The following is a 16582-nucleotide window of genomic DNA, read 5'->3' as shown; positions in this document are numbered from 1 at the left end:
GAATCTATCTTTGTTATCCATGGGGGATCAGTCCACCCAGGCTGCTCCACCATTGCTCCCTGTGGGGCGAGTTTACTTGTTAAAATTATATTTATTATAGATGGTGTGGAGATGCTTGCCCTTCCTTTTCTGTGACCTGTGCAGTGAAGGGAATGTGTGGGTTCATCCAGGTTGGGTCTTGGGAAGTAGTTTGATAGAAAAGGAGGGGAGGGCTCGAGGCAGGGGCTTGGGGGCAATCTAACGCTGGCCAAGGCGCGGAGTCGAGAGGCAGGCAGGAGAGGGCAGGAGACAGACTCGTGAAGGTGGCAAGGTCAAGAAATGGAAAACCACGAAACGAAGGAATTACTGTATAGAGAAATTACCTGCTTGATTAGGTAAACAGGAAAATAGCAGCTTGTGTCATGAGTGAGGATGCCTGAAGCTCACATTCCAGGGGAGCCGCGGCCTCTGGAGATGACCTGGGAAAGGCCACAGACCCAGGAGTGGGGGGCTGGGGTGGGATGGGAGATGAAGGAGATGGGGTGCCCAAAGCTGCAGCCTTGAGCAAATATGGGGGAGACAGGGGTGGGTCGAGAGCCCCGCAGAGAGGAGGAGGGTGTGAGCCTCTGGAGAGCCGGGCCTGGGTAAGCGGGAAGGGGTCAGGGATGCCCCCACCTTCCTTCCCGACCTGTTGGTGGTGCAGGCGGACTTCTGCAGGGGAGCAGTGCATGGGACAGCAGCAGGGGCAGCTGAGTGTCCAGGAGAACAAGCACAAAGGGGACCCGGACTGTCCCACACCCCGGTCTGCTCTGGGGATGCAGGGGTGGGGTGAGCAGCCAGGGAAGGGTGCTACTGGGAGGGCCTAGGCAATGGAGTCACCTGGGTTTTCTTGGTGGGTGAGGCTGTACCCCCTGACTGTACCCAAGTGTCCGTGGGTGTACCTGGAATATTGTGGGACAATAATGGAAACATCCACAAATTTTACTGATGAGAAAACTGCAGTGGCTTTCCCAGAACTGGCAGAGCCAGGATGGGATCTGGGCCTCTGGCTCCGGCCCAGCGTCCTTGGGCCTCCATGTTCTTCTGAAACATCCAGGGTTCTGGACTGAATTTTGTCCCCAGCCAAATTCGTACATTGAGGTCCTAACCCCCAGTCCCTCAGAATGTGCCTGTATTTGGAGATAGAGCCTTTAAAGAGGTGATGAAGGTAAAATGAGGTCATTAGGGTGGGCCTTAATCCCATAGGACTTGTGTCCTTATAAGAAGAGGAGATTAGGGCCAGGCACCGTGGCTCACGCCTGTCATCCCAACACTCTGGGAGGCCGAGGCGGGTGGATCACCTGAGGCCGGAAGTTCGAGACCAGCCTGACCAACATGGTGAAACCCCGTCTCTACTGAAAATACAAAATTAGCTGGGCATGGTAGTGGGTGCCTGTAATCCCAGCTACTTGGGAGGCTGAGGCAGGAGAATCGCTCGAACCTGGGAGATGGAGGTTGCGATGAGCCAAGATCGCGCCATTGCACTCCAGCCTGGACAACAAGAGCGAAACTCCGTCTCAAAAAAAAAAAAAAGAAGAAGAAGAGGAGATTAGGACACACACACAGGGAAGACCACGTGAGGCTGCAGGGAGAAGACCGCCCTTTGCAAGCTGAGGAGATAGGACTCAGGAAGAAGCAACGCTGCAGATACCTTGAAACCTGTGAGACAATAAGTGTCTGTTGTTCAAGCCACCCTTCTCTGTCTGTGGTACCTTATTATGACAGCCAGAGCCAACTACTACAGCCAATAAAGAAACAAAAAACATACCCCAGCGTCTGCTTCAGAAAGCAAAGAAAGGGATGTCTTGGGCTGGGCGCGGTGGCTCACGCCTGTAATCCCAGCACTTTGGGAGGCCGAGGAGGGCAGATCACGAGGTCAGGAGATTGAGACCATCCTGGTTAACACAGTGAAACTCCATCCCTACTAAAAATACAAAAAAATAGCCAGCTGTGGTGGCAGGCACCTGTAGTCCCAGCTACTCGGGAGGCTGAGGCAGGAGAATGGCGTGAACCTGGGAGGCGGAGGTTGCAGTGAGCCGAGATGGCGCCACTGCACTCCAGCCTGGGTAACAGAATGAGACTCCGTCTCAAAAAAAAAAGAAAGAAAGAAAGAAAGAAAGGGATGCCTTGACTTCAGACTGAGACTTCTGCTAAAATTAGTGAAAACAAAACCAGGAGGGTTCCACAGAGGGAGGTGAGTCCCTGGCTCTCCCCCAGATCCACTGCCACCTCCGATACCAGGGCTATAGCTGGGCCAGCAGCAGCCTTGGTGCTCAATCATTCCTGCCTGGCAGGGGACAGTCCTCCGTGGCCTGGGACCTTTCTGAACGGCCACCCTCTCCGCCTCAGCCACAGGCTCTGGCACAGGCTCCAGAGGCAGCATCTTCCGCTGCTGCCAGCCCGTGTTGGGAGTGGCCTAGCCCTCCAGGCTGCTGTCCCTGGACTCCTCACTGCTGTGGTGTACCCCACCATCCTCCACAACAGCTGGAGGTGAAGGGGTGTGGAGGGAAAGCGGGAGGGGGAGGGGAGCAAGAGGCTGCCCAGAGCAGGGGAACAGAGCCAGGCCAGGGCCGGATTGCAAAGGTCCACAAACCAGCAATGCCCAAGCACACCTGGTGCCCCAGGGAGGCTGGGGGTGCTCTGTACGGCCTTGTTATCCTGGGGAGTCTGGGGGTGCTGTGTACGGCCTTGTTATCCTGGGGAGTCTGGGGGTGCTGTGTACGGCCTTGTTATCCTGGGGAGTCTGGGGGTGCTGTGTACGGCCTTGTTATCCTGGGGAGTCTGGGGGTGCTGTGTACGGCCTTGTTATCCTGGGGAGTCTGGGGGTGCTCTGTACGGCCTTGTTATCCTGGGGAGTCTGGGGGTGCTCTGTACGGCCTTGTTGTCAAAGGCTCCTCACCCTTGGTTCCCTTCTGACCTGGCAATGGCCCCAGAGGGAGGCAGGCAGGTGTTACATTTGTCAGCAGCAACGCTGCCAACACTTAGTGTGGATGTTACCCTATTCACCCATCAACGGTTGTCTGCCATTCCCATTTCACAGGCGAGAATGCTGAGGCTGAAGAAAGGGAGTGACATGGTTATGAGCACAGGACAGGTGGCTGACAGGACAGGCACCGGTGGCCCTGTGTGCCATGGAATTCCGAATTCCTGGGACTTGCAGGGGCGGCCTTCCTTCTGTGCTGTGTGTTCAGAGGTGCCGGTGGGTGTGCGTGCAGAGAGGTACAGACCTACTTTCACAGAGATGCAGACTTTTCTTGTTCTGTATATGGAAGGGTAGTGGCGAGAGGGAGGAGGTGCAGGGAAACAGAAAATACCCTGGAACTAGCAGGTTCCATGGCTCATGCCTAGAATCCTAGCTACTCAGGAGGCTGAGTGGGGAGGGTCACTTGAGCCCAGGAGTTCAAGACCAGCCTGGGCGACACAAGACTGTGTCTCAAAAAATAAAAATAAAAATCCTGGAACTTGAAGGCTACAGAAAAGGGAAGTGCAGATACTGAAGCTCCACTGAGTGAGGAGGGCAGATATTACCCCTTTCTCCAACCACTTCTCAGCTTGAACATAATCAAGCCCTACTTCCTCAGCCTGGAAGCCGACCTAGAGTTGGCTCAATTTCTTTAGGGATCTTCCATAAAGGTGGTGGTGGTGGTGAAGGTGGAGGTGATGGTGATGGTGAAGATGGAGGTAGAGATGAAGGTGATGATGGTGGAGGTAATGGTGATGGAAGTGGAAGCAATGGTGCTGGAGGTGGAGGTGATGATGGTGGAGGTGGAGATGATGGTGGAGGTGATGGTGGTAGAGGTAATGGTGATGGAAGTGGAAGCAATGGTGCTGGAGGTGGAGGTGATGATGGTGGAGGTGGAGATGATGGCGGAGGTGATGGTGGTAGAGGTGGAGGTGATGGTGGGGGTGGAAGTGATGGTGGAGGTGGTGGAGGTAGAGGTGATGGTGGAAGTGGAGGCAATGGTGGAGGTGGAGGTGATGATGGTGGAGGCGGAGATGATGGTGGAGGTGATGGTGGTAGAGGTGGAGGCTATGGTGGGGGTGGAAGTGATGGTGGAGGTGGAGATGATGGTTGTGGTGGAGGTAATGGAGGTGAAGGTGGTGGTGATGGAAGAGGTGGTGGATGTGGAGGTGATGGTGGTGGAGGAGGTGGAGGTGACGGTAGACGTGGAGGTGATAGTGAAGGTGGAGGTGATGGTGGAGGTGGAGGTGATGGTGGAGGTAATGGTGGTGGAAGTGGGGGCAATGGTGCTGGAGGTGGAAACAATGGTGGAAGTGGAGGCGATTGTGGAGGTGGAGGAGTGATGGTGGTAGTGGAGGTAGAGGTGATGGTGGTGGAGGAGGTGGAGGGGATGGTGGATGTGAAAGTGATAGTATAGGTGGAGGTGATGGTAGAATTGGAGGTGATGGCAGAGGTGGAGGTGAGGGTGGAGGTAATGGTGCTGGAGGTGGAGGTAATGGTGCTGGAGGTGGAGATGATGGTGGAAGTGGAAGCAATGGTGGAGGTGAAGGTGGTGGAGATGGAGGTGATGGCGGTGGAGGTGGAAGTGATCATGGGGGTAATGGTGGAGGTGCAGGTGATGGTGGTTGAGGTGACGGTGGAGGAGGTGGTGGAGGTGATGGTGGATGTGGTGGTGGAGGCGATGGTGGATGTGGTGGTGGAGGCGATGGTGGATGTCGTGGTGGAGGCAATGGTGGAGGTGGGGGAGTTAGTGATGGAGGTGGTGGAGGTGATGGGGGATGTGAAGGTGATGGCAGAGGTGGAGGTGATGGTGGGTGTGGAGGTGGAGGTGACGGTGGAGGTAATGGTGGTAGAGGTGGAGGTGATGGTGCTGGAGGTGGAGGTAGAGGAGGTAGTGATGGTGATGGGGGTGGAGGTGATGGTGGATGTGAGGGTGATGGTAGAGGTGGAGGTGATGGTGGATGTGGTGGTGGAGGCGATGGTGGAGGTAATGGTGCTGGAGGTGGAGGTGATGATGCAGGTGGAGGAGGTAATGATGGTGATGGAGGAGGTGGTGAAGGTGGAAGTGATGGCAGAGGTGTAGGTAATGGTGCTGGAGGTGGAGGTGATGGTGGATGTGAAGATGATGGTAGAGGTGGAGGTGATGGTGGTGGTGATGGTAGAATTGAAGGTGATGGTAGAGGTGATGGTGGTGGTGGTGGAGGCGGAGGTGATGGTGCTGGAGGTAGAGGCAATGGTGGAGGTGGAGGAGGTAGTGATGTAGGTAGTGAAGGTGGAGGTGATGGTGGTTGGAAGTGATGGTAGAAGTGGAGGTGATGGTGGAGGTAATGGTGGTAGAGGTGGAGGTGATGGTGGTGGAGGTGGAGGTAATGGTGGAGGTGGAGGAGGTAGCGATGTAGGTAGTGAAGGTGGAGGTGATGGTGGTTGGAAGTGATGGTAGAAGTGGAGGTGATGGTGGAGGTAATGGTGGTAGAGGTGGAGGTGATGGTGGTGGAGGTGGAGGTAATGGTGGAGGTGGAGGAGGTAGCGATGTAGGTAGTGAAGGTGGAGGTGATGGTGGTTGGAAGTGATGGTAGAGGTGGAGGTGATGGTGGAGGTAATGGTGATAGAGGTGGAGGTGATGGTGGTGGAGGTGGAGGTAATGGTGGAGGTGGAGGAGGTAGCGATGTAGGTAGTGAAGGTGGAGGTGATGGTGGTTGGAAGTGATGGTAGAGGTGGAGGTGATGGTGGAGGTAATGGTGGTAGAGGTGGAGGTGATGGTGGAGGTGGAGGTGATGGTGGTGGAGGTGGAGGTAATGGTGGAGGTGGAGGAGGTAGTGATGTAGGTAGTGAAGGTGGAGGTGATGGTGGTTGGAAGTGATGGTAGAGGTGGAGGTGATGGTAGAGGTGGAGGTGATGGTGGTTGGAAGTGATGGTAGAGGTGGAGGTGATGGTAGAGGTGGAGGTGATGGTGGTGGAGGTGGAGGTAATGGTGGAGGTGGAGGAGGTAGCGATGTAGGTAGTGAAGGTGGAGGTGATGGTGGTTGGAAGTGATGGTACAGGTGGAGGTGATGGTAGAATTGGAGGCGATGGTAGAGGTGGAGGTGATGGTGCTGGAGGTAGAGGCAACGGTGGAGGTGGAGGAGGTAGCGATGTAGGTAGTGGAGGTGGACGTGATGGTGGTTGGAAGTGATGGTAGAGGTGGAGGTGATGGTGGAGGTAATGGTGGTAGAGGTGGAGGTGATGGTGCTGGAGGTGGAGGTGATGATGGAGGTGGAGGCAATGGTGGAGGTGGAGGTGGTGGCGACGGTGGTAGTGGAGGTGGAGGTGATGGTGGCTGGAAGTGATGGTAGAGGTGGAGGTGATGGTGGAGGTGATGGTGCTGGAAGTGGAGGTGATGTTGGAGGTGGAGGCAATGGTGGAGGTGGAGGAGGTGGTGATGGTGGTGGAGGAGGTGGTGATGGTGGTAGTGGAGGTGGAGGTAAAAGTGGAGGTGATGGTGGTGATGCTGGTGGAGGTAAAAGTGGAGGTGATGGTGGTGGAGGTGGTGATGCTGGTGGAGGTGATGTGATAGTGGAGGTGATGGCGGTGGAGATGATACTGATGGCGGAGGTAAAGGTAATGGTGGAGGTGACAGTTGTGGTTCCATGGAGGGGGCAGTGATGGTGATGATGACCATGATGACAGCGTGGGATGTGTTCATTGAAGGTGGGACTGAGGTGGGGATGAAAGAAGTCATAGAAAACCAGGGCAGAGCCTCTGTGGGCTTGGAGTTCACCCCTGAGAGCTGGGACAGCCAGGATTGGAGCCATGTCTGCACCGGGTTTGTTTGTTACCGGCTCCCCAGGGGTGTCTGTGGAGTGGAGCCTCCCACACCGGGAAGGACTCAGCACCATTCAGGAACACTGGGAAAGGTAAGACCAGGTGTGTGTGGGAGTGGGCAGGAGCTGGGGAGGTGGCAGAAGGGAAGGGCCAAAGCTGCCGACTCACCTGCTTCCCACTTGCAAGGCAGCCTCCCCAGGGTGGCGTCCATGCACCTGGGCTGACATGATCGGGTCTCTGTGGGGGGGCCAGCCCCTGCCTGGTGCCTGTGTCCGTGTTGTCCACTCGCAGGCTCCTGAGAGGTCACCCTTCCTGGGGAGCCTCCAGGGATACCTCCTCCGCAGAGTCTGACCCTCTCCTTCCCTCTGGCCTCGTCCTTGCTGCCCCAACCTGCCACCGTGCCTCTGACAGCATTGGTGCCCTGTGCCCAGCACTGTGGGTAAACAGCTTGAGGTTTCCTGGAGTTTGTGGAAGGAAGTCCTGGATTTGCCACCAACTGGCTCTGGGACCATGGACAAGTACTGGTCCCTTCCATGTGCCTCAGTTTACCATCCAGCCAAGGAAGCCGGCTGGATGGCCTCCAAGGAGGGTGCCAGGAGGCCCACCCTGGCCAGGAGTGGGACTGAAAGCTTCCACGACAGCTCTAGCAGTCAGCTGAGTGTGAGCACAGTGTGGCAGAGCTGGGCAGGCTGGAGGGGCCCCAGGAAGCCCCATGCCCCCTAGGGGACAGCAGACCATCCTCCTTTCCTGCATGGTTAGCATAGCAACAGCCTCCTCCTCTGGGTTGAGAAGGCCTGGGCTGAGTCATGGGCCCAACTGGGAACATGAGAGGGCCTCCCTGCAGGACAGGGCACTGGTCCAAACTCAGCAGGAGGCACGGTGGGTGTGGGAGGGGGTAGGGGAGGAGCCAGCACCACCTCCCAGAAGGAAGGACCTGCATTTGGGGTCAGGACTGGGAAGGTGGCAGGGGCTGGCCCAAGAGGGGCAGGCCCTTGCACACCAACTCAGCCTGACTTTGAGGACTCTCTGGCCAGCACCATCCCCACCCTGTCCTGGGCCTGGGGCTTACCCTGGCTCTTCGCAAGCCAAGAGGGCACTGTGTTGACGCTTACAGCACATGTAGAGGCCCTGCCCCATCTGGTCTGGAAAGGAGGGCCGTACTCCCGCCAGGGAGGGCTCAGGGCTAATGACCCCCTGCAAGGCCTCTGGAGGGAGCAGGGCAGAGGAGGAGGCGTGGAACTGCCCACCCCAGCCTCATCAGCCCAGAGCCCAGCCCAGCCTGCACAGGGCTCTAGAAATTTCTGTGCCTTCTCCCACCAGCAAGAGGCCAAGGGCGTAGGGTAGTGGGGAGGGCCATGGCATCCCCAGGTTCACAGGTTTCCTCCAGGGTCCAGCCTCCTTCCCCAGGGCAAGAAACCACTGTGGACTGCCCTGCCCAAGCTGGCCTGTGTCCTCCGCCTCCCTGACAGATCCGCCTCCCTGACAGATCTGCCTCCCTGGACTCCCCTCCCCCAAACGCTGGCAGTTGGGGACAAACCTGGGGAAAGAAGGGGTGCCACCTCAGCCCTGTCCCAGCCTCCCCCATCCACCAGCATGAGCACGTGGTGGCATCTGGGACACCTGTTCCCACCCGTCCTCAGGAATAGTCACTGCCGTTTCCACTGGAGGTGGGCTTTATTACTGTCACCATGATGTGAAAAGAGGAAGACAGCACCCATTCCCATGCCTCCTAGACACTGTGCACCAACAACTGTCTGCTGGGGTTAGCATGGAGCTGTCCCCACCCCCAGGGTCAGAGCACCCACAGGTGCCGAGCTGGCCCAGGAGACCCCCACACTGCTGACGCTGTTTGCCTTGTGTCTGCACAGGCCTCTACTAAACTCTCCCACACAATTAGTGTCTTAAATATATGTACACGTATATATTTTGTCCCAACTGTGTCAGTTATAAAATTAAAACTGACCACTTCTCCTTACGTTATCTTCACAGTAGCTGTGCAGAAGACAACAAATCCAGTGTTGATAGCTTAGGGCAGGCTGCCCACCCCAGCAAAGGGAAGTTCTTCCCCCATGGGACCCACTGTGGGAACCAGTGCCACGGCCACATCTCCGTGCTTGGGTGGCAGTGTAGCTGCCCATCTACGGGGTGCCGGGTTGGCTTGGGCCTTGCCATGTGCCAGACGCATGCATACACACACACACACACACACACACCCCACCCGATTATGGAGCACATCACACCGATCCCTTGCAGAGGTGGGGGCTGGGGCCCAGGACAATCAGAAGCAGGGCCCCTCCCCCAGCTGTCTCGAGACCAAAGCCATCCAGGGCCTCTGAGCCCTGGGGCATCACCCAGAAGCGCTGGGCTCCCAGGCCGGCACCCAGCACACCAGGAGCCCAGGGCGCGTGGGAGATGCGCTAGGGACGGTCTTTCACTCCAGACCAGGCTGACTAATAAATATGACATCCAGTGTAGTCAGGAGACGAGAAAATAACGTAGACTTGGCTGGACTCTGTTGTCAAGGCCATTCCCAGTCACAGAGGAAACATCCCAGGTGGTCTCCAGGCGTCCAGGTGGCTCTGCACCTGCCGACCCCCAGAGGCCAGTGAGGTTCTGGCAGCAAGATGTGCTCCATTAGGCAGGCAAAGCAGGGCGACCTGAACCAACGACATGTGCGGGGGTTGTGGTCTCCACATTCTATTCATGTTCGAGGAGCGTCAGTCTCCCAAGGCTGCGGATGGAGGCCCCTAGGGTGCTGCGACTCCCACTCCTCACCTGCCCCTAACCCTGCTGCCATGGCCACTTTCACCCATGCCTCGCCGTGGGGAAAGGAAGGCCCGCAAACCCTGCCCCTGGCGGACAGGGCAGCCCTTGCCTCTGCTCAGTCAGTGCACGGAAATGCCCACAGCTCCAGGGAGACCCCCTAGCAGGCAGAGTGACCATCAAGGTAAGGCCCACGGTGGCCCAGCAGCAGCACACAGCTCAGCGGCCCAGACCCCACCCTGGGGGATGCCCAGAGTCTTCCTAGACCTGCACTCAGGCAGACAAGCATGTGGCTGGGCGGCCACCAGCAGACATCTGGCCGCCTCAGGAAGCTCTTCCTGGCTCTAAAGAGAATCCAGTTCCAAATTCCCACTTTCTCTGCTCAAAGTTACAGTGTGGTCATAATTGCACGCTCTCATGGACCCACGTCCCACCCAAGTGACAATGATGCCACAGCCACTCAGCTTCTAGCTGGCTCTACTCCTGCTGCCTTAGGATCCCTGCTGGGGCTGCACCCCCCCACCCCGAGACACCAGCTGTGCCCAGATGGCCCCTGCTGGCACTCACTGTGCCCCAGGCCTTCCTGGCAGGGGTTCCTGCTGCCGCTCCCCAGGAGTGTCCTGTTCCCTCCCAGCGCCCCATTGGGACGCACACCAACAACTTTTCTGACATGTGAATAATTCACCTAGCGTGGGGCCAGGCTCATGAAGACCTCCCCAAGCCTGCCAGAGAGGTGGTCAGGAAAGTCCCGGGCCGGGAGATGGATGTGCCATCTCACACGGAGAAACGGGGGCAGAGCCAGGTGCTGGTTGGACACCCCTCAGAACTTGGCTGGAGGGAACGGGAGAGGAAGATAGTGTCACAGCCTAGGCAGGGCACAGCCTGGGGGCCGGAATGAGTTGGAGAGTGAGGGGAAAGGAGAGGCAAGGTGGGAGGAAGGCTGCCCAAGTTACCGAGTCTGAGGCCAAGTTCCAGGAAGAGGCAGCATTCTCTCTGCCAGGAGGGTGGAGCCATCTGGCCCGAGCAGGGACCTCCACCTGGCCAGGCTTCACACCCCATGCTGTGTCCCACCTGGGAGGGCCCATCCCTTCCCTTCCACCCCACCCTCAGGACCCACAGGGATGCATCACACCAGAAGGGACTTGACGAGGCCACAGTGAAACTTGCGGACGTGGCGGTAGAGGTCCCCGGACTGCGTGAAACGGCGCTCACACCACCGGCAGGCATGCGGCTTCTCTCGAGTGTGCACTACGGTGTGCCGGCTCAGGTTGTGGGAGTACTGAAAACTTTTGCCACACTGCACACACGTATAGGGCTTCTCACCCGAGTGTGTCCGCTCGTGCCTCTTCAGTGTGTATGTGCACGAGAAGGTCTTCCCACAGAGCGGGCAGGTGGGTGCCACGCCGTCGGGTGAGAGCCGGGCCCGGGTGCTGTCTCGCTCACGGAAGTGGGCACTGAGGTGCAGCTGCAGCACGTGGGAGCTGGGAAACAGCTTGCTGCACAACGGGCAGATGCAGAGGGGCCCACCAGGCCCCAGCTCCTCCTCACTCGCCAGTTGCCCTGCACCAAGCTCCAGCTCCCGGCTGCCCTCTCCGCTGACGGGCAGCGGCTGCAAGCCCACCACCAGGCCCTTGGCTGCAGGAACAGGAGGTGGCTTCGGGGGACTGTGGGGGCTCCTAGAGCTGCTGCTCTCCTCCTGTTCGGACAGTGAGTCCCGTTCGTCCTTCACCAGTGGCTGGGCCCCTGGCTGCCTCTGGCTGCAGAGGGGTGTCTGGAGGACGCACGGTGGGTGGACCCGCTCCTGCCTTGGGCCAGACTTCAGCGACAGGTCCAGGGCCTGGTCTGACTCTTCTGGGACCTGGCAGGGAGGAGGCCCAGATGCTCGAGGAGGGAGGGCAGCCTTGACCCCAAACGGGGGGAGCTTGGCCTTTCGGGCAGCTGGGCAGAGGTCCGCGGTCCAGACAGGCCAGGGGCACGGTGGCTGAGCAGGTTCTGCCCCAGGGGCAGGGTTCCCCGGGTCCAGACTTCGATCCTTCTCCTGGAGCCTGCCCTTGCAGACCTTGACGATGTCATACATGTGCAGGTAGCTGGCGGCTGCCAGGACGTCCTCCACAGGCAGGCTGCGCAGGTCCAGGCGGCCCTCGTACATGAAGTCCAGTAGGCGGCCGAAGGCGGGCGCCGTGACGATGTCGCCGTTGAGCCGCACCGTGTCGCGACTGCCCGCGGGCCGGTCCCTGTAGAAGAGATGGAAGTAGACGCTGCACGCGGCCAGCACGGCACGGTGGGCCGGGAAGCGCGCGTCGCCCACCAGCACGGTGCAGTCGCATAGGAAGCCCAGCTCGCGCTGCTGCCTCAGGCGGCCCAGCAGCCGTCCGCCGTGCTCAGGGAACTCCATGCCGCCGCCGTCATCACCTGGGCACAAACGGGACGCCCGTCAGCGCGCCTGGAGGCGCCCACGAAGCGCCCTTCCCGGCTGCAGGCAGCGCGGAAAGAGCGGCGCGGGAGTGACGCGCGCAACCGCCCGTCCAGAGCCGCCGCGGGCACCTGCCCCGAGCAGGAAAAACTCGATCGAAAGTAAACAGTAGCAGCTCCGCCGCGGGGGCGGGTCCCGGGACTCAGGCGCAGGAGCCGGAGCCGCGCAAACCTGCGCGCGTCCCCGCCCGGGCGCTCCTGAACTTCACTCCCGGGCGGCCGCCCGCTCGCGGCGTCCCCGACGCCCGGGTGGCTGCGCCGCCGCCCGCCCCACGCCTCCGCGCCGCCTCCAGCTGCCGCCCGGCCCACCAGATGCCGCCGCCGCCGGCCCCATTTATGGCAGCGCGGCCGCGGGGAGCGGGGAGAGGGCCGGCGGGCGGGCGGGCGGGGCGGGCAGTGCCGGGAGCCCACCCCCAGCGCTCACCTCCGCCGCCCCGAGCTCCTCTCCGGTCGCCGCTCGCGCGCGCGCCCTCCCCAGGGCGGCCCTGGCGCGCGTGGAGCTGCGGGCAGCGCGCCCCGGCGGGGAGGGCGCGGGGACGGCGAGGGCGCCGGGCGGGGCGCGCTCCAACTTGGCTGGCCCTGCGCCGCCCGCCGCTCGCCCCGCCCCAGAGAGAGCGAAACTCGGGGCGGGGGCCGGAGGGGGCGGGCCGAGCGACTTCCCGGAGCGGCGGAACCGCTGAGGTCACCCTCGCCCCCCCTTCCCTGTCCGCCCCACCCGGCCGGGCCCCGCGCGCAGCCAGCAGGGGCGCTGGGGTGTGAGGGGGGTTTAGGGCACTGCGCGGGGGCAGGGGGTCTCTCGCGATACTTGGCGCTTTGGCCTGGGTCCCCCACCTCCCAACCTTTCCCGGCATGGGGTCCTTACTGCGCCAGTCTGCAAAAGGAACCCTTCCGAGGGTCCGCTTGTATCCCAGCCCGCGTTGGGCAGTCACCCGAGGGTAAACCCGGGACCCTGGCCTCCCGCCACCTCGCAGGGCGCCGGCCTTGGGATGGGGTAGGGGTTGCGTGGATTGGGGGTCGTTAATTTTGCAAAGATGACACCTCCTTCTTCCTTGAAAGCCTCTTTTTGAATTTAATTCAGCTGGGACCCTCTTCCAAACATTCAAGCAGGATGTCGATCCTGGAGTCCAGAACGGGGACTTCCACCCTCTCCACAGACCCCAGCCCAGCGTCTATGGGGGACCCAGCGCAGAGAGGCACGGAAAACGGGCACCTCCCAGCAGACATGGTGGCATGGGGGGACAAACGCCATAACAGAGACAGTCGGAAGCCCTCCAGAGCCCAGGGTAGGCAGGAACGTGTTCAAAGAGGAGGAGACTCCGGACAGGGGCTGGCATGGGAGTGGGGGTAGGGAGGAGTGGGGGAAAGTGTTCCAGGGCAAAGAAGCATTGAGAAGATGTGAGGGGGACGCCTGGTTGTGGGAGAGGGAATCGCCAGAGAAGTAGAGAGTGTGTTTGGCGGGGTTAGGGTCCCTCCCAGGCAGATGGAGCCTTTTCCCAGGGGCACAACCTGGGCTGCCCTTGACTGAGCAGGTTTGAAGGTACTCTAGACCACCGGATCATCTTCGCAACAGTCCCATTAACTAGACGCTCTTATTTTCATACCTTTTTGGTGAGAGAGTTTAGGTAAGGTACCCAGAGCCATGTATCAGCAGTAAGTCACTGAACCACGATTTGAATTCAGCCGGTCTCATTCTTCTCTGCCTTGGAGTCCGGGAAATGGAGAATGTAGTGGAGGAGTCACCCCAGTCAAGGCCAAGCAGTGGGGTGGGGGTGGTGCTGGAAGAGGGGCTGGATCACAAAGGACAGGACCCGGCCAGGTATGTGTGTGCAGGAGGAGTGGAGCCCACAGTGGGATCTGAAGTCTGGGAAGGAAGGCCTCGTTGTTATACTAAAATATCATTCCTTGTTTCACCGGATGGACTGCATCTTTATTTCCTAAACCTGGCAACTGCAGCTTGGACCCCTGGAATGACACTGCACTTACAGCCACTGAGACTAGCTTAGGGACGGCAGAGGCCTGGCTCCCATTGCCGCCGGCCATCCACCCTAAGGACCCCTTCCTGAGGAAGGTCAACTCCCCTCTCTCCACGCATTTAAATAATCATCTGCCTTGCCCCAGCCACCAGCAGGAATAGCTGAATTCAAGTAAGTTAAGGGTGAACTCAGATGTGACTGCTCCCTTCCTGCCCTGCCTGGATCACAGCCCTGCCCCGGCCCCTCCCAACCTTGAGCACGACCAAACCTTTAACCTCTTTGAACCTCAGTAATCCTCATCTGCAAAATGGGAGTCAGAGTGCATCCCGGGGTCTTCGTGAACATTAACGACAGGGCCTGGCACTCAGCAAGCTCTCAGGCTCTGGAATGTTCTTCCCCAAAGAACCCTTCACTGGTTTCTCTTCATCCCTGTCTCTGCTGAAAGTCCACTCCTTAGTCAGGGTGGCCATTCCTGCCCACCTTCGCTAAGTTCCCTCGCAGTCCCTTCTGCTGCATACCCTCCTCTCCAGCCCATTCCGGGTGTCCTGTGATTGTGGGATATCCCAGCACCTTCTGAAAGGGAAGGGGCTGTTTGGTCACTTGGTGCTTAAAAGTTGGCAGGACGCAAGTGGGTGTTCAGTAAATGTTTGTTGAGTGAATGCGTGACGGTTGCTTCTGTGAATGATTACGACGGTCCCACCATCCCTAATCCTGACTCCTCTGTGGCAACATTCCAGCCCTGCCTGCCCACACCCCCAGCCCCTGAACCTTCAGAGCAAGTAGGGGTGGCCTGCCACACTGGGGCTCTGGGCAACAGGCTGACAGCTCCCCACTGCAGGCTGGGAGCAAGCACCCTAGCCTGCCCTGCCTGGCTGGCGGGACAGAGAGAGCCTGGACACTTAATGGGGGTTGTGGTACACAGGGAGGGTCAGGATGCTGCCTTCAGGAGCCTAGGGTAGGACCTGGAAGGAGGGCCCAGCTAGGAATGGGCTAGATGAGGGGGAGGGGACAGTGGGAGAGAAGCTCCTTGTCCCTCTCAGGTCGGGATGTCTGGGTTCAAGTCCCTCCTGCCCCACACCGATCAGGGAAGGGGGGCTGTTCCAGGCAGAGAGTGCCCAGAGTTGGTGCTGGGATCCTGGCCAGCCTGTAGTCCTCAGAGCCCCTGTGACTGGCTGGGTCTCAAGTGCAGGAATGACAGGACACCGTCACACAGCCACTGTCGCGGCGGTGGTGGTTCAGGCAGAACCTCTGCAGACTCAGGCGGCCATCTGGCCTGGGAGCTGCCCTGAGGCCCCGCCCTGCAGCTGCTGCCGGGACCTACACAGCCCAGGGCCCTCGAGTCCTGCCCCCGGCCAGCAGCTGCAGAAGGTGACAGGGCAGGAGGCCCCTGAGCTCTGCGAGGAGGCAGCCATCGGGCCCTTCCCTGGTGCAGCAGTTTTTGTCGGAAACATCTGGCCTCAGAGCACCTCAGCAGTCCCAGCAGCAGCCGTGGGGCTGGGTTCTCTCCTGACCATTCTGTCTGGGGTGGGAGGGGATGTTCTTGAAGAGAGGACTCTGCTTTCCCTCTGGGACGCTAGAGGAGAGGGAGATGGCCCTGCCCACTGGGAGATCCCCATCTTGGGGGAGGGCAGTTCATGCCAAGGTGAAGACAGGACTGGAGTGTGGGGCCCACAGTGGGTTGCAGGCACCAGCGGATGCCAGGGCACCAGGCTGGGAAGACTGGGAGGCCTCCTTGGAGACAGCCAGTGCAAAATAAGCAAGAGGTCCAACCACTTCAAGAACAGCCCGCAATGTCACTGCCTCTTCCATGAGAGGGTGCCCTGCTCCCTCCCACATCCCCAAGCCTCGGCCACTTGCTGGCCTTGTCTCATGGCCCTCTCACCCTCTGCTTCCTCCCTGAATTCCTTCCTCCATCCTTGCATGGCAGAGCCCAGGATGGTGGACAGATACCAGGAACTCTTCCTCGGGGGGCAATGGGCAGGTGGGACAGTCCCAGAGGGAGCCCCAGGTGGCTCATGGTGCAGGTTTGCTGGGTGAGAGACAGACACCAGACGCCCAGGCTCTGGGGGCAACCCTTGTGTCAGGTATCCCACCCAAGCGGCGCAGACCACTGGGCCTCTGACTTGGCCCCCTGGAGGTAGGGCCCTTCCTGGGGTTACAAAGTCTGAGCTGGGAGGGAGCAGAGGTGCTCAGGCGAGAGGCAGGAATGGGGAGTCCCCTGTCTGAGGAGCGAGTGCCCTCATGCAGGGGTAGAGAGTCCTTCTCTTGGTCAGCCCCAAGAGGCAGGGATGAAGCCCGAGTTTTGGCTGCAGACTCTGTCCTGAGCACTGGGCCGAACCTGCTGCCTCTGTCTACATCTCCTCCCACCCCCTCCCCTGCTGCCAGCTGAACTCACTCTGGCTGAAAATAAAAATGCTCCCCCCAACCCCAATACTTAGCAGCCTCAGGAAGGTAACTCACAAGAGTCGTCTTTCACAAAAGGGTTATTATCAACTGTGGGCCTCTGGAATGGGGGAGGGGCGGTTGTTGGAGGAACTTCTGGCTAGGAAGGGGTCGGGGTGGCAGTCACCTGCACTGTCCTGTGAGTGTCCAG

At 59.6% G+C, this 16582-nt stretch overlaps 1 protein-coding gene across 1 annotated transcript; it reads right to left on the bottom strand.

The window, feature by feature from the left end:
• Positions 1-8436: 8436 nt before the first annotated feature.
• ZBTB42 (zinc finger and BTB domain containing 42) lies at positions 8437-12587 on the bottom strand. Its single transcript, XM_009428589.5, has 2 exons — positions 12441-12587; positions 8437-11956 (listed from the first exon to the last, which is right to left on the bottom strand). Exon 2 carries the CDS (start codon positions 11937-11939, stop codon positions 10671-10673), a length of 1269 nt encoding a protein of 422 aa, XP_009426864.1. The 5' UTR covers positions 11940-11956; positions 12441-12587; the 3' UTR covers positions 8437-10670.
• Positions 12588-16582: the final 3995 nt, after the last annotated feature.

The sequence above is a fragment of the Pan troglodytes genome, chromosome 15, assembly GCF_028858775.2.
Source record: "Pan troglodytes isolate AG18354 chromosome 15, NHGRI_mPanTro3-v2.0_pri, whole genome shotgun sequence".
NCBI lineage: Eukaryota > Metazoa > Chordata > Mammalia > Primates > Hominidae > Pan > Pan troglodytes.
Note: the sequence above shows the minus strand (reverse complement) of the source record. Positions and strands in the feature narration are given on the sequence as shown.

Coding starts and splice junctions, on each gene's coding strand:
- ZBTB42 (XM_009428589.5), bottom strand. CDS start 11,939: ATGGAGTTCCCTGAGCACGGCGGACGGCTGCTGGGCCGCCTGAGGCAG.